A 23,046-nucleotide genomic window follows, 5' to 3' on the forward strand; every position below is an offset into this window, starting at 1 on the left:
CATGAAGATGTATTTTTTAAAGAGTCTTTATTAAAAAAAAATAACTGCCAAGAGGATAGAAAGTCAATTCCAGACTGGTAGACCATATTTGCAATGCATATTTCTAAAAAAGAACTCAAGTGCAGGATATATGAAAAGCTCATAAATCAAAAAGAAAAGATAGTTAAACAGAATGGAGAAATCTTGGAGACCAATTTAGAAATATCATATCCAATCGCCAGTAAACATACAAAAATGACCTTGATTTTATTATTCATTAGGGAAATCAAAATAATACCTACCTCCTCTGGCTGTTCCTTTCGTGTCTTTTCTGCACCCTGAGAGTATCAGTGCATCAGTGTAGCTAGTAGAAATAACCCTAAAAGTATAGAGAAGAGTAATGAGTCTCCAGGAAAATAAGTGATTAAATATCTTTCTAGAAACTCCCATCGCTGACTTGATATGGAGGAGGAAAAAAGGAGTAGAAGGTTACAGACCTGGACATTGAAGGAAAGGTAGGTTTTATTAGAAAAAAAGAAAGTTGATATTTATTGTGCTTACTATATTTCAGGCAATGTAGGCTGCATTTCAGATTCATTATCTAATTTAAATATCAAAACTATGATTTTATTGTTCCCAAGTTTTTAATCAGTGCGAAATGAGACATAACTTTTCTAACTGTGATGCTGCTAAGTCACTTCAGTCGTGTCCGACTCTGTGCGACCCCATAGATGGCAGTCCACCAGGCTCCCCCATCCCTGGGATTCTCCAGACAAGAACACTGGAGTGGGTTGCCATTTCCTTCTCCAATGCATGAAAGTGAAAAGTGAAAGGGAATTTGCTCAGCTGTGTCTGACTCTTTACGACCCCATGGACTGCAGCCTAGCCGGCTCCTCCATCCATGGGATTTTCCAGGCAAGAGTACTGGAGTGGGGTACCATTGCCTTCTCTGATATTTAAAGTCTAAACAACCTTAAAAACTACCCTTAAAATCATGCTTAGGTAAAACCTGCCTGGAATAGATTAGATACAATGCATATAAATGCATATATACCACTCTTTGGTATAAAATTTTTCAAAAAACATATGGACAATACAATAATTTATAAAGAACAGTTGTTTATATTAACACTGTAATAAAGCCCAAACTCAGAAAAAAGTGATCAAGAGTATTACTTGTCATGGATAAGGCAACTAATATCACCAACTACAGTATTTCAAAATCCTTTACAGAAGGAGATAGCTTAATAAATTTTAGTTCAGAGTTTGTGTTACTTTTTCTTCTTTTTCTTTTCATCTGCTTCCATTTTAAGCTTAACTTCTTCAGCTGTAATAAGCATCTCTAATTTTTATTGCCAGGCAGCGTGTAACATCTTAGAGGGCTCCTAAAGAGAAAGACTTGGACTATGGAGAAGCATTTGACCCCAGGGGGGACGGATGTCTTGATGGTGGTGACATTACCAGTTAAAACTGGAAGTTAAGGGAACCAGGAAAGAAGATGCCAAACCATAGATACAGTTGCCCCAGGATGAGTATATGAGGACATCATCCACTAACCAGTTAACAGTGCTGAATGGTTTGTTGTTGTTCGGTCACTCAGTCGAGCCCAACTCTGCGACCCCATGGACTGCAGAATGCCAGGCTTCACTGTCTTGCACTGTTTCCTGGAGTTCGCTCAAACTCATGTCCATTGAGTCAGTGATGCCATTCAACCATCTCGTCCTCTGTTGTCCCCTTCTCCTCCCATCTTCAATCTTTCCCAGCATCAGAGTCTTTTTCAGTGAGTTGACTCTTTGCATCAGGTGGCCAAAGTACTGGAGCTTCAGCTTCAGAATCAGTCTTTCCAATGAATATTCAGCTGAATGCTTTAGCAAGTTTCTGATGCAATAGTGTCCTAGGAAGAATAAGTGGCTACAGAGAAAGAAGAGATATTATTACTTAAACACTCTAAACATGTTTCTATATCAAGACCTGTGTCCCTTGGCTTTGCCCTCCCTACTGTGGCGCTATTACCCAGAACACCTACACGGTGTATCTCTGAACGTCCCTTACATCTTTACCCGAATGTCACCCCTTGGTGAATGCTTTATCTAAATGTTTCTATTTTCGCTCCTAGAGAATCAGGTTCCAACACAGTGGACGCAGCAAGAATGAAAGCTGGAGCACGGACACCTGGTGTCCCACTCAAACACTTTGTGGGGGCTACACTGGCCTCCTTGCTCCCCTCAGTGATCCTGGGTCAAATTGTGCAGAAGCCCAGGCACCAATTTTAGATCCAGCCACAGGGGGGCAGCATCCGCAAACCCGCCCTGCTTTTTAAGATGTGTGAGCGAAATAGGGGTAAGTCTGATTGGCTGTCTCAAAGGGCAGTCACTCCTTTCTGTTTTCTTTGCAAAAGGCAGTGTAGACCACAGAAAGGTGTGTGGGGCTGCAAAAGCTTGTACAAGGGAAACCCTTTAGGAGCAGGCAGATTCAGCAACTCTTCCTGACGAGGGAGAAGAGGGAAATGCTGCTCATAGCACCAGTGTTGATCTTCTGGATGCAAATACCACGTGAGTTTGGGGTTTCCCTGATTGCTTCCAGAGAATCCTGCACAGTGGAATATGATCTGCAGGAAACTGTAGAAGTGAGATTTTCAGATAGAGAGGAGGATGTTGAGAAAAACTCAGAAACTAAAAAGTGGAAAGACGGAGGGAATTGGGCAGGGAGACATGGAAAGGAGAAAAATACACAAGAAGAATGAGAGAAACCGTTGGGGCTGAGAGAATAGACATCTGATTAGACCTTCTCTGATACTTCTCACCGTTTTCTCAACAGAAGTGAACGCACAACAGATAAGTCAAATTCCTCAATTCTTGCTTCTACAAGAAGGAGAGAACTTCACCACGTACTGCAATTCCTCAAGCACTTTAACCAACTTACAGTGGTATAAGCAGAGGCCTGGGGGAAGTCCTGTCCTCTTGATGATACTAGCTAAGGCTGGAGAAGTGAAGACGGAGCAGAGACTGACAGGTCGGCTTGGAGAGACCAGAAAGCACGGCTCCCTGCACCTCGCGGCTGCCCAGCTCTCAGATGCAGGAACCTACTTCTGTGCAGGGCACAGTGCTCTGGAAGCACCTGCTGTCTGTCCCCAAACCTCACTGTGGGCTCCAGGGGTCGCTCCTCTTCATCTCTCCTCAGGGCAGGGGCCAGAGAAAGCTGAAGTCACGATATCTATGAAGAAATTGAATTTTTAATTTTAAAAAATCGCTGGACTTAGACAGTGTTACTAGATAATTCTACCAATCTTTTGAAGTGTTAACATGAATTATGCACTATTTCTTCCAGGAAAAAAAAAGAAGAAAAGAATCCCTCACTCATTTTATGAAGCTAGTGTTACCCTGAAATTAAAATCAGACAAAGATTATAACAGAGAACTGCAAAGAAACATATTTCATGAATATAGACATGAAGTTTCCTAAAAATATTAGCAAGTAAAATTCATCTATATAAAAAGAGTAATATACCAAGCACAAATGGATTTTTTCAAGGATGCAAATGACTTCAAATTGAAAATCAGTTGATGAAATTCACCATATTAACAGGATAAAAAAGAAAAATTACATCATATTAATCTATGTAGAATAAACTTTTGCCAAAATTCAACAGTCAACTATGGTGAAGACTTTGAGAAACATGGGCATAGTGGGGAAGTTCCTCCGTAGCTAGCAGTATGCTTACTAAGAAAGGACTGTATATGTTTCCCTAAGACTGGGAACAAGGCACGCACATCCACTCGCATCCCTCTCCTTCAGCACAGAGCTAGATGTCAGAGCCAGTGCAATACAGAAAGCAGATGTAAAGACAGTCTTGGACCAGAAAAGAAGTGAAACTGCCAGGCAATATGATTATCTATATAGAAAATCTCAAAGAACATATCCCCCAAAACTCTCAGACCTATTGAGTTCAGCAACACCATAAGAAATAAGATAAATGTATGTAATCAACTGTATTTCTATATATTAGCGATGGATATGTGGACCTCGAAATTAAAAGTATAATACCATTTACGATGACTCGAAAAAAGACCCTGAGTGGTCTTTTTTGTACAGAAAACATGTACAGAAATTTTAAGCTGAAAACTACAAAACACTGAAGAAAGAAATTAAAGAAGACAGATGACGAGACATCATGAGTTTGCAAACTGGAAATTTCAAAGCAGTAAACATGACACGTCTATCCAGATTTATATACACATGTTATAAAACTCCTGTTAAAATCCATCAGGATTTTAAAAAACAAATACAGGCAAGATTATTCTAAAATTTATATGAACAGGGAGAGACTCTGGAATACTTTTTAAAATCTTGAAGAAATAAGTCAGAACAATCGGTCAATCTGATTTCAGGCTAGAGTCATCGGGTTATTTGGTACTGGTGCAGGGATAAACACACAGTTCAGTGGAAATGAACAGAGAACCCATAAATAGATCCGCACAAATATACCCAACTGACCTTTCCTGGCAAAGTGCCAAATAAATTCGGTAGAAGAAGGATAACCCTTTCAACAGATAGTGTTGGAGAACGTTGAAATCCATTGGCAGGAAAAATTAACCTTGATTCAGATCTCATACTTCATACATAGATTCTTTAAAATGGATCACAGACTTAAACGTAAAATGTTAAATTATAAAAAATTTTAGGAAAAAATACAGGACAAAAGTTTGATGTGTGTATGGGCCAAGAGCCTTTGTACTTGACAACGAAACAACAGTCTATAAAATTGTTTTTTAATGACAAACTAGACTTCAAAATTAAGATCTTTTGCCCTGCAAAGCAACTGTAAAAGCATGAAAAAGATAAGCTCCCAACTGTGAAAAACTATTATTTGGAAACCGTATATTCCACAAGGAAGTAGTATCTAGAATATATAAATAACTCTGAAAGCTAAACAGTATTTAAATAAGGCAAACATTTCACTTAGATCATGGGCAAAGAGCTATTTCATGAAAGAAGTATACAGATAGCAAATAAGCATATAAAAATATATTCAACATCATAAGTCATTGGAGAAATACAATTAAAACCACAATAAGATATCACTGAGAGCACAGTCTAGAGTTTGTGTGGTAGCAGCACAAGGTGGGGGCTTCCCAGGTAGCTGAGACGGTTCTGCCTGCAGTGTGGGAGACTTGAGTTAGATCCTGGGTCTGGAAGATCCTCTGGAGAAGGGAATGACAAGCCACTCCAGTATTCTTACCTGGAGGATTCCATGAACAGAGGAGCCTGGCAAACTAGAGTCCACGAGGTTGCAAAGAGTTGGACAAAACTGAGTGACTCAGGGAGGAGGGAAGGAGCACAAGGTGGATTTAATTTATATTTGTTGATGAGTAATGGTGTTGACATCCCCTCAATCATCGAAAAAGCAAGAGAGTTTCAGAAAAACATCTATTTCTGCTTTATTGACTATGCCAAAGCCTTTGACTGTGTGACATGAAGTCGCTCAGTCGTGCCTGACTCTTTGCGACCTCGTGGACTGTAGCCTAACAGACTCCTCTGTTCATGAGATTTTCCAGGCAATAGTACTGGAGTGGATTGCCATTTTCATAAACTGTGGAAAATTCTGAAAGAGATGGGAATACCAGACCACCTAACCTGCCTCTTGAGAAACCTATATGCAGGTCAGGAAGCAACAGTTAGAACTGGACATGGAACAACAGACTCTTTTCAAATAGGAAAAGGAGTACGTCAAGGCTGTATATTGTCGCCCTGCTTATGTAACTTATCTGCAGAGTACATCATGAGAAACGCTGGGCTGGAGGAAGCACAACTGGAATCAAGATTGCCGGCAGAAATATCAATAACCTCAGATATGCAGATGACACCACCCTTATGGCAAAAAGTGAAGAGGAAGTAAAAAGCCTCTTGATGAAAGTGAAAGTGGAGAGTGAAAAAGTTGGCTTAAAGCTCAACATTCAGAAAACGAAGATCATGGCCTCTGGTCCCATCACTTCATGGGAAACAGATGGGGAAACAGTGGAAACAGTGTCAGACTTTATTTTTCTGGGCTCCCAAATCACTGCAGATGGTGATTGCAGCCATGAAATTAAAAGACGCTTACTCCTTGGAAGGAAAGTCATGACCAACCTAGACAGCACATTCAAAAGCAGAGACATTAGGTTGCCAACAAAGGTCCATCTAGTCAAGGCTATGGTTTTTCCAGTTGTCATTTATGGATGTGATAGTTGGACTGTGAATAAAACTGAGTGCAGAAGAATTGATGCTTTTGAACTGTGGTGTTGGAGAAGACTCTTGAGAGTCCCTTAGACTGCAAGGAGGTCCAACCAGTCCATCCTAAAGGAGATCAGTCCTGGGTGTCCTTGGAAGGACTGATGCTAAAGCTGAAACTCCGATATTTTGGCCACCTCATGCAAAGAGTTGACTCATTGGAAAAGACCCTGATCCTGGGAGGGATTGGGGGCAGGAGGAGAAGGGGACAACAGAAGATGAGATGGCTGGATGGCATCACCGACTAGATGGACATGAGTTTGAGTGAACTCTGGGAGTTGGTGATGGACAGGGAGGCCTGGTGTGTTGTGATTCATGGGGTCTCAAAGAGTCGAACATGACTGAGTGACTGAACTGAACTGAACTGAACTGAATGGTGTTGAACACATTTTCCTAAGCTTAATCACCATTTGGGTGATTTCTTTGAGAAATATCACTTTGCTTATGTATTTTTAGGTTGTAGATTATTTTTTTATCATTTTAAAATGTATAGGCATGTTTGTTATTCTGTATTCAAGTTGTTTATCAGATACGTGCATGCATAGGTGCTCAGTCCATTTCAGTCATATCCTACTTTTTGCCACGCTATGGACTGTAGCCTGCCAGGCTTCTGTGTCCAGGGGGATTCTCCAGGCAAGAATACTGGAGTGGGTTGCCATGCCCTCCTCCAGGGTATCTTCCCAAGACAGGGCTGAACCCATGTCTCCTGCATCTCCTGAATTTCAGGCAGATTCTTTACCCACTAAACCACCTGGGAAGCCCTTATCAGATATACATAACACAGATATTTTAACCCAGTCTATAACTTGTGTTTTCATTCTCTAGGTGGTGTGTTTGGGGAACAGATATATTTAATTTGGAAAGAGTGAAATTTAATATTTTTCCTTTTCTGATTGGGTTTGTATGTGTGCTTTTGAAGGAATCTAAGCTGTCAAACTTATAAAGAAATTCTCTTGTATTTTTAAGAAGTTTTATAGTTTCATTGATCACATTTAGATCTTGTATCCATCTAGAGTTAATTTTTTTATGTTATGAGGGAGGAGTCAAGGTACTTTCAAAAGATGCAAATGGCCAGCTGCCAGAAAGGCAATTAAAACCACAATAAGATATCACTAAGAGCACAGGCCAATGTCTGTGCGGTAGCAGCACAAGTGGGGGCTTCCCAGGTGGCTGAGACAGTAAAGAGTCCGCCTGCAATGTAGGAGAACTGGGTTCAATCCCTGGGTCAGGAAGATCCCTTGGAGAAGGGGATGGAAACCCACTCCAGTATTCTTGCCTGGAAAATCACATGGACAGAGGAGGCGGACGAGCTACAGTTCATAGCATCACAAAGAATCAGACATGACTAGCTGCTATCCCAGAAAGACCATCCTTTTCCCCATAGAATTGCAGAGACCCCTTTGGAGAAAATCAATTGGTGATATATACATATGGACCTATTTTTGGATTTGACCCTGCTTATGCATCTTTATTTTATTCTCTTTCCAACAGAACATTCTGTCCTAATTACTGGGGCTTCATATACATTTTGATACCTGGAAATGCAATTCAAACTTTCTTCTTTTTCAAGGTTTATTTTAGGTCTTTGAATTTCCACCAAACTTATAGAATTAGCTTCTCAACGTATACCAAAAAGCATTGCTAGTAGTTAGACTGGGCTTGTGTTGAATTTATGGATTCATTTGGGACAATTTACATCTTGACATATGGAGTCTTATGTTATTCCCTTTTATGTAGATACTGTCTATTTTTTTTTTTTTTTGGTAGAGGACTGTATGCTGCTGCTGCTAAGTCGCTTCAGTCGTGTCCGACTCTATGTGACCCCATAGATGGCAGCCCACCAGGCTCCCCCGTCCCTGGGATTCTCCAGGCAAGAACACTGGAGTGGGTTGCCATTTTCTTTTCCAATGCATGAAAGTGAAAAGTGAAAGTGAAGTTGCTCAGTCGTGTCTGACCCTCAGCAACCCCATGGACTGCAGCCTACCAGGCTCCTCCGTCCATGGGATTTTCCAGGCAAGAGTACTGGAGTGGGGTGCCAGACGGTATACCTTGTGTTAAATTAATTCCCATGTATTTAATAAATGAAATTTAAATTTCACTTTATAATGATTTCATTAGTATCTAGAAATAAAATTTATATTTGTGTTTAGTGACTGTATCGGAGAAGACAATAAAAGATTATATTATAGTGCTCTAGTGCTCAGTTGTGTCTAACTTTTTGAGACCCCATGAACTGCTGTAGACTGCCAGGCTGCTCTGTCCATGGCATTGCTCAGGCGAGAATACTGGAGTGCATTGCCATTTCCTCCTCCAGGGGACCTTCCCGCCTCAGAGGCTAAACCTGCATCTCCTGCATCTTCCCCATTGGCAGGCAGAGTCTACCACTGAGCCATGCTGCTGCTGCTGCTGCTGCTGCTAAGTCGCTTCAGTCGTGTCCGACTCTGTGCGATCCCATAGACGGCAGCCCACAGGCTCCTCTGTCCCTGGGATTCTCTAGGCAAGAACACTGGAGTGGGGTGCCATTGCCTTCTCCGACCACTGAGCCATACCAGTGGACTTTTGGCCTGGGTTTAATTCCGCAGTTCATTGACTCAGTCACTGGAGGGGGCTGCTCTAACTGAAAACAGCTGTCTTTTCTGGGAGAAGGAAAGCGAAACGTGTTTTCCATTGATGTGCCAAGGAAAAAGGAAAAATTACATACTTCCATTCTCTCTCTCTCTTCTTTGAATGTTTAAACATTCATTTTCATGTTAAAAAGAACAAGTTACCCTGTGGTTAGAATACCTTTATGCTGGACTACAAAATAAATTTTATTTCTGAAAGAGTTCCAGAAAAAAAAAAAAAAGAAAGAAAAAGTAAGGAAGAGTAAGATCAAAATGTTCTGGTAGATTCCATCCACAGTCCCAACAGAAGCCATTCCCTCTAAAGGCTGCATCTCTAATTCAGGGCATTTCATGATATTAGGTTCTGATGTTTCCCACCATCAATTTAGACATTTCTGAGCAGGCTGTCTCTACATTTAAAAGCTACGGCTTTGCATGCTTTTATTTGAAAAGGTATTTATCCCAACACACCTTTCAGTGTTTTAATATATTTACTATATTACATACAAAAAATATCTGCTATCCATATTTGAGCATAACTTTTCCACCACCCATACTGTTCCTTTACATAACGGGTGACACGCGATATATTACACATAATACAGTTTTGAGGGAGGAGATGGTTGTTGGGTTTATAGACCACCTATCTTGCCATTTTCAGAGACTAGAATGGAGAACTGAGGCTGTTTTTGAGTTGATGAGAGTAGAAAGGTGATGAGGGAAGGATTCAGATGGAACCACCCTCTGTGGTCAGTGGAGCTGGAATGAGTGATCTTCCCTGACAGAGACTTTGCCGTGGTCCCAACATCCCAACATTGGGAAGATGTTATTCTCTTTTGACAGCTTGTACTTTATAATCCCTGGCTGAGTGTCTGTGGTCAAGGACTCTGGGCATCTTAGCCAAACAACCTAAGCCCTTTCCATGTACCTTCTGAACACTACTTTCTCTGTTTCCCTCCACTGATTATCTTTTCCCTTCCCTATTACTTATGCTTTTATCCCTTCCCCTGACCTTTTCTACCACTTACATCCACCCTACACACCATCTCGACTTTGTTTGCATTCCTTCCTGTCTTTTCTCTCTGCTTCAGCATCCTTGGTGCACAGCACCTATAAGCAAGGGCATAGAGAACATGAGGATTAAAGATCACTCTTCAAGAAGAATGAGGTGAACACCATCTGAGTCATCAGTTACTATATCAAGAACAGATGCATTGAGAAATGTTTACCTAGATGGTGGTAGACACATGATTCCAAGGACCTTTACAGGAGCCCAGAACTCCAGGTGGTGTAGCTTTAGTCTCAGCGTTATTAATATTTTCTGTCCTCCAGAGAATATCACTGCCTGCTCTGGATTTCACATACATTTTCTGGAATGTGAATGGAAATTTTCATCTCCTTACAACAGAGAGCTTAGTACAGTTTTCTGGTATTAATTAATGATTTCCATAAGCTTCATAGAACACCAGCCAATTTCTTTAAGGAACCAAATGATAGAACAATGGCTCTGGAAAGATGTATCATTGTGATTGGTGTTCCTTTTACAGAGCCAGACTTTAAACTTCACAGAGGGTGGCAGCAGACACCGTGTGAGTTGGGGATGACTCTCCTTCTTTGGAGGACATGACTAAAACAGGGGAGGAAGATCTAGACAAGGAGCTGCTTGATCATTGGCTGGCAGATCCTGGCAACGACACACTGATGCCTGCTCTGGTTCCAAGTCTCCATCAGCAGCAGTTCTTTCTGTTTTGTGGAAACAAACCTAGGAGCAGACACAAGTCTGAGCTCTGAGCCCATGACCCTGGTTTGTCCCTGAAGTATGAGGCTGGTGACTGTAGTGACCGTGTTTCTGACCTTGGGTAAGTGTTCTGTGTCTACAAGGGATGACTTGAGGTCAAAGGGCCATGAAGTGTTATTTGCTCTCTACTCTCCCTGTGCTCTATTTAGCATTATAACGATGGAATTGAGATCTGATCTATGCATTTGCTAGGGAGCACAAACTTCTACATGACAGGTTAAATCATAGCCACGATCCCAGAAGGGCACTTAGCAGTAACCAGTTTGTAAGAAATCCCTGGGTTTACTGAGCAAAGGACCCATGAGATAAAGGCTATAGAGTCTTAGATTCTTGCCATGTGTCTTTGGTCTCTATATAAACACCAGTGATATTTTGCAGGACATAGATAAAAACACTGGAATAGGGGGTAGGTCCAGACAGTTATGGGAATGTTATATGCTTGATCCACAGAATTACACTGATTTGTGGTCAGGGGATAATTTTATTTTCTTTACCCTTTAGGGACTGTGATTAATGCTAAGACCACACAGCCCAACTCCATGGATTGTGCTGAAGGAGAAAATGTAAACCTGCCTTGTAACCACTCTACCATTGGTGGAGATGACTATATACATTGGTATCGGCAAAATCCCAATCAGAGTCCACAGTATCTCATTCATGGCTTACGAGGAACAGTGAACAGCAGCATGGCCTCTCTGCACATAGCTCCAGACAGAAAGTCCAGCACCCTGGTCCTGCCCCAGGTCACCCTGAGAGACGCCGCTGTGTACTACTGCGTCCTGAGAGAGGCTCACTGGGGCAGACGGGGCTGCACCTGTGCAGCATCTCTGGTGGGAAGAAGTGGGGACACAGTGGGGAGAGCAGTCACGAGAGCAAATCTAGAGTCATCTAGAAGGAGAGTCAGAGAGCAGTAAGAGATGAGGAAAATGAAGGGAAGGAGAAGGGGGGAAGATGGATAAAGAAAAGAAGAGAAAGAGGACAAGGAAGAAGCACTTAGTTTACTGATGTAGGTGAGAAGAATTTTGAGGAATGTCAGAATCATAATTTTAGCATAGCAATAAAGTTAAGAGGTGTTAATAATTTGTTGTGGCTCCTCCTCATGTCAATAAAATGTTGGTTTTAGTGTGCTAGTCCCAACATAAGAAGTGGGAAACATACAAATAATTCTCCTTGTACCAAAGGCTTCTTTCATTTGGATCCAGGGCCAAGTCCGGACTCGGATGTGTTACAGTTGTTCCACTTACCAGAGACAAACTACTCTTTCTCTGAGAAAAATCCAAAATGTTATTGTTGCTAGTCTAGGACATTCATATTTCCCATGAAGAAGTTTTTTGAAAGAAACAAAAATTAAGTGAATACTAATTTTTCACTTTCTAGGCAAGTCTGGAAACCCTGCTTCTATAAAGAGTTTTCATCATTTTTGATATTCCCTAAGCAGCCCTTTGCTCAGCAGTAAACAATATGCCTGCTGCAGAAGCTGCAGGAGAGAGATGAGGGTTTCATCCCAGGGTTTGGAAGATCCCCTGGAGGAGGGCACAGCAGCCCACTCCAGTGTTCTTGCCTGGGGAATCCCATGGACACAAGAGCCTGGTGGACTACAGACCCTAGAGTTGCAAAGAGTTGGACATGACTGAAGAGACTTACCATGCAGGCATGCAAGCAGCACTTGGGGCTTACCCTGGTGGCTCAGTGGTAAAGAATCTGCCTGCCAATGCAGGGGACACAGATTCAATCCCTGGCTGGAGAACTAAGATCCCACATGCCTTGGAGCAATTAGGCTTACGTGTTGCTACTACTGAAGCATCGTTGAACTGTCCATCTGAACGTTAGTGCCTGCAGATCACTTCACTTTCACTGCAGTGAAAATATACAGGTCCTCATCTTCCATCCCTTTTACCCCCAAATCTACTAACAGAGAATCGATATTATTTATGGAGTCTGAGATAAGGGCACAAACTAAAAATATCTTCATATGGTTTCAAAAATATTTATTTTTCTCTAAAATCACTTACTAAAATTAACAAGTAGAATACAAAACTAGTAAGCAACAGTTTAAAAAATGTATTTACAATAGGAATTTTATTTAAAGTAATTTATTTAAAAATTAAAATTATAGATGTTTTAATAAAAATAAAACTATTACAATTCAATTTTCAATGTCCAGCTAGTGGTTAAGATAACTAATATTGCTCTTTATGCAGCCCTAGTCTAAAATAAATACGTATAACTTTTAAAGTAATCAGTACCATTTTTACAGAATCCATATGAATGCATTAATATGCGATATTTGTTTTTCTCTTTCTGACTTGCTCCACTTTGTTTAAAAGCTCTAGTTTCATCCACCTCACTAGAACTGTCTCAGATGTGTTTTTATGGCTGAGTAATGTTCCATTGCATATACGTACTACAACTTCTCTATCCGTTCATCTGCTGATGGACCCTGTTCGCAGGACAGAAATAGAGATGCAGACACAGAGAACAGACTTTGGCCACAGTAGGGGAAGGAGAGGGTGGGATGAATTGAGAACAGCATTGGAACATATATTACCATATGCAAAAGAGATAGCTAGTGGGAAGTTGCTGTACAATGCAGGGAGCTCAAAACACTGCTCTGTGACAACCTAGAGGGGTGGGGGGAAGTTTCAAAGGGAGGGGACGTATGTATACTTCTGGCTGATTCACATCATTGTATGGCAGAAGCCAACACAACATTGCAAAGCAATTATCCTCCAATTACAAAATAAATTTTAAAATACCGTTTAATACAGCAAAGTATTCCAGCCAATAGGAGAAACTTCTGATACTGTGCTGATTCATGAGCACCCTTCAGAACCACAAGAGAGAGCATAAGAGAAGCAAAAGCTCCATCCTCAGCGCTTCTGGGAAAAAGCATTTCATTATGGAAGAATCTACCGCATTCATGCCATGTGAGAGGAAGATGGGGCTATACAGTTAATTCTTGCTTTCTTTTCCCTAAAATTCCCCCCAGTTCCAAATCAGAGTCTGCCTTCTCCTAAATGTTCTCAGAAAGTATCCCTTAAGTCATAAAATAATGATCTTTCTATTCCCTACTCTCCCCCTGGCCAGCACGTTCTAAGTTGGTTGCGGTGGAGGGTGGGGCGTCCTGTCAGTGTCACCTGAGCAGAATTTGCTGGGTGAGCTGATTGGCTGCGGGAGCAGGAACGACTTAGGACACTCACTCCCTCGGGGTTTTGTTAAGTGTCTTACAGTGAAAATGTCCCAAGAAGAGGAAGCATCATGAAGAGGCTAGCAGGCGCTGTGCTGGGGCTTTTGTTTGCCCAGGTTTGCTGTGAGTTGGGGCTGCCCCACAGGGGACCTGAAGGAATGAGGAGGCGCTGCTCTATTGTTGGGGGATGGAGAGGAGCTGACAAGTCCTGCAGACTTTTTATCCTTCTCATCATCTATGCAGATGGGGAGGGCACTTTCAGGGTTTAGTAGGAGTTACAGTGACCGTCACCAGTGACTGTTTCTCTTTCCTCAACAGGTGTGCGAGGGGTGGATGTGGAGCAGAGTCCCCCAGCCCTGAGTCTCCAGGAGGGAGCCAGCTACACGCTTCAGTGTAATTTTTCCACTTCCCCACAGAGTGTGAATTGGTATCTTCAGAACTCTGGGGGCCACCTCATACAGCTGTTTTACGTTCCTTCAGGGACAAAGCAGGATGGAAGATTAAAGGCCACCACAGCCCCTGCAGAACGCCGCAGCTCACTGCACATTTCCTCTTCACAGACCACAGACTCGGGCACTTACTTCTGTGCTGCGCAGCACAGTGCTCCCCAGGCACCTGCAGCCTGTACTCAAACCTGCAGCCGAGGCTCCAGCCACACCCTGCTGTGTAGATGAAACACACACATACAAACACACACGCATCAGTGTGTGCATAACAATCTTAATATATTTAATAAAACTGAAATTATACAGAATTTATTCTTTGACCAAGATGGAAATGATACAGAAAATCAAGTGCAAAGAGATGTCTCTAGAAACTCCAGAATATTTGGATTATATGCACTAACTTTAAAATAACTCTAGGTTAAAGAAACAATTACAATGGCTAGTAGAAAATATTTTGAAAGTAAATATTGTGAGAGCACATTATATAAATATGTATGAGATGGAGCTCAAATAATACATGGAAGGAAATTTATCTTTTTAAGTCCTTATATTACTAAAGAAAGATGTTGAAACACTGTTATGAAGACTTGGCAAAAAATGAAAGAAAAGCAAAGTAAACACAACATAAAATGAAAGATGCAATAATAAAATGTTCAATTGGTGAAATATAAATAAAACTATAGCAATAACCATGAAATACAAATTTAATTTTGTTAAAATGATTAATAAAATCAATATATTCCTAGGTATAATCATCAAGGAAAAAAAGAAAAAAAGACAAATTATTAATATAAATATAATTAATAAAAAAGAGAACCATTCTACAAGCTCTGTAATGTTATAAATGCAATGAAAGAATATCATTAATAAGTTTACATCCCTGAGTAAATGTATAGAAGTAGATCCACATGGGAAAACTTATTTTTTGACAAATGCAAAGACAGTTCAATAGAGGTAACAACATAGTCTTATGAGCAAATGAGGTTGGGATGATTGCATATTCTTGGAAAATAATTGAAAATTGACCTAAATATTACATCTTGTACAAAACATTGTGTACAGTCTCAAAATGAACTATACATCCAACTATAACATGTGATATTAAATCTTTTAGGAAACACATAAGAGAATATCTTCATGACCTAGGGTAAGACAAAAAGATTTTTGACATGACACCAAAAACACAATCCATACAACATAAATAACTTAGATTTCATCAAAATTAAAAATGTTTGCTCTGTGAAAGACACTAATAAGAGAAGGAAAACGATAAACCACAAAATGGCAGGAAATATTTGCAAAATACATTTTCATCAAAAAACTGTATTTAGAATACAAGGAACAGTTCAGAACTCAGCAGAAAGAAACAAACAATGCAGTTGAAAGCTGGACAAAAGATTCAGACACTTTACCAAAGAGCTATGTGGTAAGGAAATGAGCATATAGAGAGATGACCAGTGTTATTAGTAGTTCAGTTCAGTCGCTCAGTCGTGTCCGACACTTTGTGACCCCATGAATAGCAGCACGCCAGGCCTCCCTGTCCATCACCATCTCCCGGAGTTCACTCAAACTCACGTCCATCGAGTCAGTGATGCCATCCAGCCATCTCATCCTCTGTCGTCCCCTTCTCCTCCTGCCCCCAATCCTTCCCAGCATCAGAGTCTTTTCCAATGAGTCAACTCTTTGCATGAGGTGACCAAAGTACTGGAGTTTCAGCTTTAGCATCATTCCTTCCAAAGAAATCCCAGGGCTGATCTCCTTCAGAATGGACTGGATGGATCTCCTTGCAGTCCAAGGGACTCTCAAGAGTCTTCTCCAACACCACAGTTCAAAAGCATCAATTCTTCATTGCTCAGCCTTCTTCACAGTCCAACTCTCTCATCCATACATGACTACTGAAAAAACCATAGCCTTGTCTAGACGGACCTTAGTCGGCAAAGTAATGTCTCTGCTTTTGAATATACTATCTAGGTTGGTCATAACTTTCCTTCCAAGGAGTAAGTGTCTTTTAATTTCATGGCTGCAGTCACCATCTGCAGTGATTTTGGAGCCCAAAACAGTAAAGTCTGACACTGTTTCCACTGTTTCCCCATCTATTTCCCATGAAGAGATGGGACCAGATGCCATGATCTTCGTTTTCTGAATGTTGAGCTTTAAGCCAACTTTTTCACTCTCCTCTTTCACTTTCATCAAGAGGCTTTTTAGTTCCTCTTCACTTTCTGCCATAAGGGTGGTGTCATCTGCATATCTGAGGTTATTGATATTTCTCCCAGCAATCTTGATTCCAGCTTGTGCTTCTTCCAGCCCAGCCTTTCTCATGATGCACTCTGCACATAAGTTATACAGCCTTGACATACTCCTTTTTCTATTGGAATCAGTCTGTTGTTTCATGTCCAGTTCTAACTGTTGCTTCCTGACCTGCATACAGGTTTCTCAAGAGGCAGATCAGATGGTCTGGTATTCCCATCTCTTCCAAAATTTTCCACAGTTTATTGTGATCTACACAGTCAAAGGCCTTGGCATAGTCAATAAAGTAGAACCACAAAGCAATAACACTTCACATCTATCATAAAGGTTAAAATTAAAAATACTGACAATACCCATTTCTGGCAAAGATGCAGAGAAATTGGATCACTCATACATTGCTGGTGGGTGAATGGTCCAGTCATTCTGGAAAACAGTCCAAGAGTTTTGCATAAGCTTAAATACTCACTTACCTTACAACTCAGCAAAGCACACTCCTGGGTATATATGCTTGAAAAATGAAAAACATTCACACAAAAATCTGTACCTGAATATTCTTGGCAGCTATATTTGTGGTCACCAGAAACTGGAAATCAGCCAGGTATCTTTCACTGGGTAAATGCAACTGTAATACATCTGTACAATGACATCTTATTTACAGATTTTTCTCAACTTTCAATAGAGTTGTGTCTCAATAAACCATTTTCAGTTGAGAGTGTCATAGATGGCAAATGCATTTAATATACCTAACCCAGCCTCCTTTAAAGGTGCTCAACATTTACATTAGCCTACAGATGGGAGAAATCATCTAACACTAAGTCAATTTTATACAAAAGTGTTGAAAATCTCATGTAATTTTTTGAGCACTGTACTGCAAGCGGGGCTTCCCGGGTGATGCTAGTGGTAAAGAACCTGCCTGCCAATGAGGGAGACGTATAAGACACAGGTTCAATCCCTGGATGGGGAAGAGTCCCTGGAGGAGGACACGGCAGCCCACTCCAGTATTCTTGCCTAGAGAATTCCAGGGACAGAGGAGCCCAGTGGGCTACAGTCCAGAGAGTCACAAAGAGTTGGACACGGCAGCAGCGACTTAGCACACACACTGAAAGTGAAAACCAGAATGGTTCTATGAGTACAGAATGAACGCAAGTGTGTCGGTTGTTTACGCTCATGATTTCAGGGCTGGCCAGGAGCTCAGCTCACTGCTGCTGCCCAGAATCATCCAGAATGGTCCAGTCATTCTGGAAAATATGCCACTGTTGCTAGAATCAGAAAATATCAAATTTAAAAATTCCAAGTATGGTTTCTACTGAATGTGTATTGTTTTCTTACCACTGGAAAGTAAAAAAAAAAAAACTGAAATCAATATCATAAGTTGGTGAAAGTTTGTAGCGATTAAAAGAAACAGACTACTGATACATTTAGTAGCCTAGATGGGCCTTCCTAGGTGGATCAGTGGTAAAGAATCTGCCTGAAATGCAGAAGACCTGGGTTTTATTCCTGGGTTGGGAAGATTCCCTGGAGAAGGAAATGGCAACTCAGTCCAGTATTTTTGCCTGGGAAATTCCATAGACAAAGGAGTCTGGCGGGCTACAATATATGGGGTGATAAAAGAATCAGACAGGACTTAGTGACTCAACAAATATAGCCTAGATGGATCTCAGGATGCTATGCTGGATGAAAAAAAAGTCAATCTCAGAGGCGACATGGTGTATGATCACACTTATTGGATTATTATGATTATATACCTAATATGATTCTACTTATACAACATTCTCCAAAGGACAAAATACAGAGATGAAAAGGGGATCAGTAGTTACTAGGGTTATAAAAAATGGCTGGGATGGGGAGAGTATGCAAAGAGGGTTTCTTTAGAGAAATGGAACAATTCTGTGTCATGAGTTTAGTGGTGGTACAAGAATCTATATATGTGATAATACTTCATGGAGCTTCATATCAAAACCAAAGAGCACATATAAAAACTGATGTGTAATATTATGGTCTGTATTTTGATAAAAATTTTATCAGTATCAGTTTTCTAATATATATGTAATGATTATATTAGTATATATCTATATTTTATAATATCATGCTGCTGCACAGGCTGCTGTGGTCATTCATGATCTCCTCTGCTTAGTTACAAATAATTTCAAGCCCAGGCATTCATTGCCTATCAGCACTCAGAAGTGAAATGGGACAGAAGGTATTTATCTCAGATAAATCCAACCTTTCCTTTCTGCTTCACTCATTCATGAGTTACTTTGATCTTAACTTACGTGAACTGGCACTGTTTTAGAACTTGTCTGTATTTTCTTTTCTACTTGTCTATTTGCCTTTGGTTATTTTATATTAATTCATCTATTACAGCAATGACACCAAATGGAAGATTGACAGCTACATTCCACATGAACATGAAACAGTGTACAAAACTTCACTCACCAACTTCTGTGGGGTTGACAGGTACTAAGTGTTTGCAGTCTGTGGATGTTAAGTTTCATAGGAGTGCATTATAGCATTACATCAGAGAAAACTCCAGCATGTCTATCTTAACTTTATTTTACAAAGAGAAATAATAATGAGTGACTAACAAGTGAGACTGAATACTCTGGACCAATGAGACAGAAAATATGACATGATAATTCTAGGACACATGATCTGATAAGTACAATTCTACATTTAGAGGTAACAGGATTGAATACCCTGATCCCCCTCAAAGTCTAATACATAAGAATCAATATCAGATTTCAAAGAATATTTTATTCCTGTTATAATTTCATTTAAATACAAACTACTGAATTGGCTCTGAAATTCAGATGGACTTTTTTTTTTTTCACTTTACAATACTGTATTGGCTTTGAAATCCATCAACATGAATCCACCATGAGTGTACATAAGTTCCCACTTCTGAACCCCCCTCCCACCTCCCTCCCCATACCATCCCTCTGATTTTTTAAAAATCATTTCATGTTGAAGTAATTTTATTTATTGAAAAATCTGAGTAGAGCCCTGGAACTCAGCCAAAAAAAAAATAGAGACAGATATACATTAATTATTTTGGATAAGATTGCTTTTCACCCAGAAGGCCTAAGATCTGTGAATATTTTAAAGCAGTGACTAGATTCTGGATGGAGCCAAGTAAGTAAAGGTTAATGAATGACTAATCAGTAGATTACAAGAATGTTTCATAGGCTATACAAAATTATATCTTAAACATGACAGAAAAATCATTTTACTGAATAATTACCGATATATGTCAACTTGTTTAATCTTCAGTTTCCCTCAGTTCAAACCTTTAATATTAATTGCTTTCTTCATGCCCCTTTTCAGGATCTGCCAAACATAATGACCAGGGGAAAATAGGTAGACAAAGTAAAGATTTGTGGTGAGCCAGACAGTAGTCATATACTTAAAGCTATGGTTTTTCCAGTAGTCATGTATGGATGTGAGAGTTGGACCATAAGGAAAGCTGGATTCCAAAGGATTGATGCTTTTGAACTGTAGCGTTGGAGAAAACTCTTGAGAGCCCCTTGGGCTGCAAGGAGATCAAACCAGTCCCTCCTAAAGGAAATCAGTCCTGAATATTCATTGAAAGGACTGATACTGAAGCTGAAACTCCAATACTTTGACCACCTGATGTGAAAAACTGACTCATTTGAAAAGACCCTGATGCTGGGGAAGATTGAAGGCAGGAGGAGAACAGGATGACAGAGGATGAGATGGTTGGATGGCATCACTGACTCAATGGACATGACTGAGTAAACCAAAGTGGGAGTTGGTGATGGACAGGGAAGGCTGGCATGCTGCAGTCCATGGGGTCGCAAAGAGTCGGACAGGACTGAGTGGCTGAACTGAACTATACTTTTTCCATCTGTGCATAGACTGTGTGGTTGATCTGCATGACAAACCCCACTTCCTGTCTTGGGGGAGAGTCACAATGAACCCAGGCACTATGCACATGTGCTCTCAGGCACTTTGCACATGTGCTCTCAGGCACTTAGAGACACTGAACTCTCAGCTTGAGGCAGAATTAAACAGATTTGTGCAGGGGAATCCATGCCTCATGCCACTCTCCAGTCTGCTCTGGGTACTCCTGGCCTTCACCTTCTCTGGTAGGGATGCTCTCAAACATGGGTGCGCGTGTTCAGGCTGAAAGGACTGCACACAGACACGTCGTGATTCACTGGGACCTGGGGAGGAAAGGAGGACTGGAGAAAAGCAAGCATCGTAGGATTTCAGTTTAGTTTTTCTTTTAGGAGACCTAAATGAGTCTAATTCCTACACTATTTTATTCACTGCTTCATCTCTCTTTTCTGATTTTTTCCGCAGGATCTGGTGTGGTCCAGAAAGTTACTCAAGACCAGCCAGACATAACCCGTCAAGTGGAGCAGTCAGTCACTCTGAACTGTCTGTATGAAGTAAGTTGGTACATGAGCTTCTACTCCATTTTTTGGTACAAGCAGCTTCCCAATGGACAGATGACTTACCTCATTCGTCAGTACTCAGATGTTGGGAATGCAAGGGACGGCCGCTACTCTGTAAACTTCCAGAAAGCAGATAAGTCCATCAGCCTCACCATTTCAGCCTTACAGCTGGAAGATACTGCAAAGTACTTCTGTGCTCTCCGTGAACTCACAGTGATTGAAGTAATGGGAAAAGCTGAACAAAAACCCCAGAGCTTAATAAGAGAGAGCCTCCCTGCTGCAGGACTTCAGCTGAAATGCACACCTGCAGATCCCAGCAAGAAATGGTAACCATGTGGTTGCTTCATCTGTGGTCTGGATCATAGAATTTAATTCTGAATAAAAGCTTCTTCCTTGTTATTTGATGTCTAGAGTAATTTTCTACTGTTAACATTCTCCTCTTGAATTTTTGACTTTAATTCAATCGTACAGAACATGTATAAAGTTGTATAAACTTGCTCCATAAATAATTAAAAGTGACAGTTTCACTAAAATACACTCACATCACAAATCTGGGTATAGTTATTTGGAACTGTCATGAAAATAATTTCCTTAGTCCTTTGTTCTTAGTCTTGTGTCGCTGAAAGTACAATCAAAGAAGCAGAACCAGCAGTGGTGTGGAATAAGAAATTAGTTATAAAGATTAGAATTCAGGTAATTGCTAGATCTGGTGGAAGAGTGTATACGAAACTGTTATCTTGGTATCTGATATTGAGACTGAACTCATTGTTTGTCAGCTAGAATAATATTTGAAGAAGAAAGTTGGATATAGACCAAAGCAGGGACAAACTATGACTCATAAGGACAAACCAGAGCCATGAGGTAAATGGAAACTACAAAGGCACACTAAAATTTGTCTCTGTCTCACCTCCTTCAGTCTCATAGTAGTGGGTGACCTTAGGAGAAGTGGGTGTCATTTGGCACCATGCTATCTGCATACTTGGCCCAAAACAAAGAGAAGATGAGGAGGAGGTTTGGTGGGAAGTGAAGGAGCTGTGAGTCAACAATAAGTTGAGCTATCAGATCAGCAGCAACATGAGTGAGCAACCACAGTCCCTGGAGCCCCGCACCAACCCCCAAACATGAAACCTGTGGCTGCTTCATCACAGCCACCTTGCAAATGTTACACAAATTTCTTCGGTGGCCAGCCCTAACCAAGAGGAATACGGGAAGCGCTTTCTGGGAAAGACATTTCCAGTTAGTTTAGATAGTACAAGGCTCCTACAGTGCCCTCTTTGTTAACCTGGCATCCATCTGTACTCTCTGAACAATTTTTAAATAAAGAAAGTAAAACTATGCTTCTTGCTAATGTTGTTGTTGCTGTTCAGTCACTAAGTCGTGTCTGACTCTTTGTGACCCCATGGACTGCAGCATGCCAGGCTCCTCTATCCTCCACTGTCTTCCAGAGTTTGCTTGCATTCACGTACCTTGATTTGGTAATGCTATCTAACCATCTCATCCTCTCCTGCCCCCTTTTCCTTTTGTGTTCAATCTTTCCAAGCACCAGGGTCTTTCCCAATGAGTGGCTCTTCTCATCAAGTGGCCAAATTACTGGAGTTTCAGCTTTAGCATCAGTCCTTCCAGTGATTGTTCAGGGTTGATTTCCTTTAGGATTGACTGGCTTGATCTCCTTGCAGTCCAAGGGACTCTCAAGAGTCTTTTCGAACAACACAGTTCTTGCTAATATAACGCTGTAATTCCTCATTCAACCCAAAAGATTCTAACCTCATCTTGCAAAGATTATAGCAAATTCATTTATCCATTTGAGGGTGAAGTTATTTTCTTTTGTAGCTAAGCCACATTCTCCCATTGAATCATTTATCTTCACTACTAAGATATAATAAGATATAGTTCAGTTCAGTTCAGTTCAGTCACTCAGTCGTGTCCCACTCTTTGCAACCCCATGAATCACAACACGCCAGGCCTCCCTGTCCATCACCATCTCCCGGAGTTCACCCAAACTCACGTCCATTGAGTCAGTGATGCCATCCAGCCATCTCATCCTCTATCGTCCCCTTCTCCTCCTGCCCCCAATCCCTCCCAGCATCACAGTCTTTCCCAAT

The 23,046-nt window shown here is 40.9% G+C and overlaps 2 gene segments (V, D, J or C); both read left to right on the forward strand.

Moving 5' to 3' along the window:
• Positions 10,668 to 11,560, forward strand: LOC108636873. The segment is given in 2 exon segments: positions 10,668 to 10,707; positions 11,148 to 11,560. Coding segments are annotated over 2 exon segments (453 nt in total).
• On the forward strand, positions 13,879 to 14,577 carry LOC108636914. The segment is given in 2 exon segments: positions 13,879 to 13,956; positions 14,152 to 14,577. Coding segments are annotated over 2 exon segments (408 nt in total).

Source organism: Capra hircus, chromosome 10 (genome assembly GCF_001704415.2).
Source record: "Capra hircus breed San Clemente chromosome 10, ASM170441v1, whole genome shotgun sequence".
Classification (NCBI taxonomy): domain Eukaryota; kingdom Metazoa; phylum Chordata; class Mammalia; order Artiodactyla; family Bovidae; genus Capra; species Capra hircus.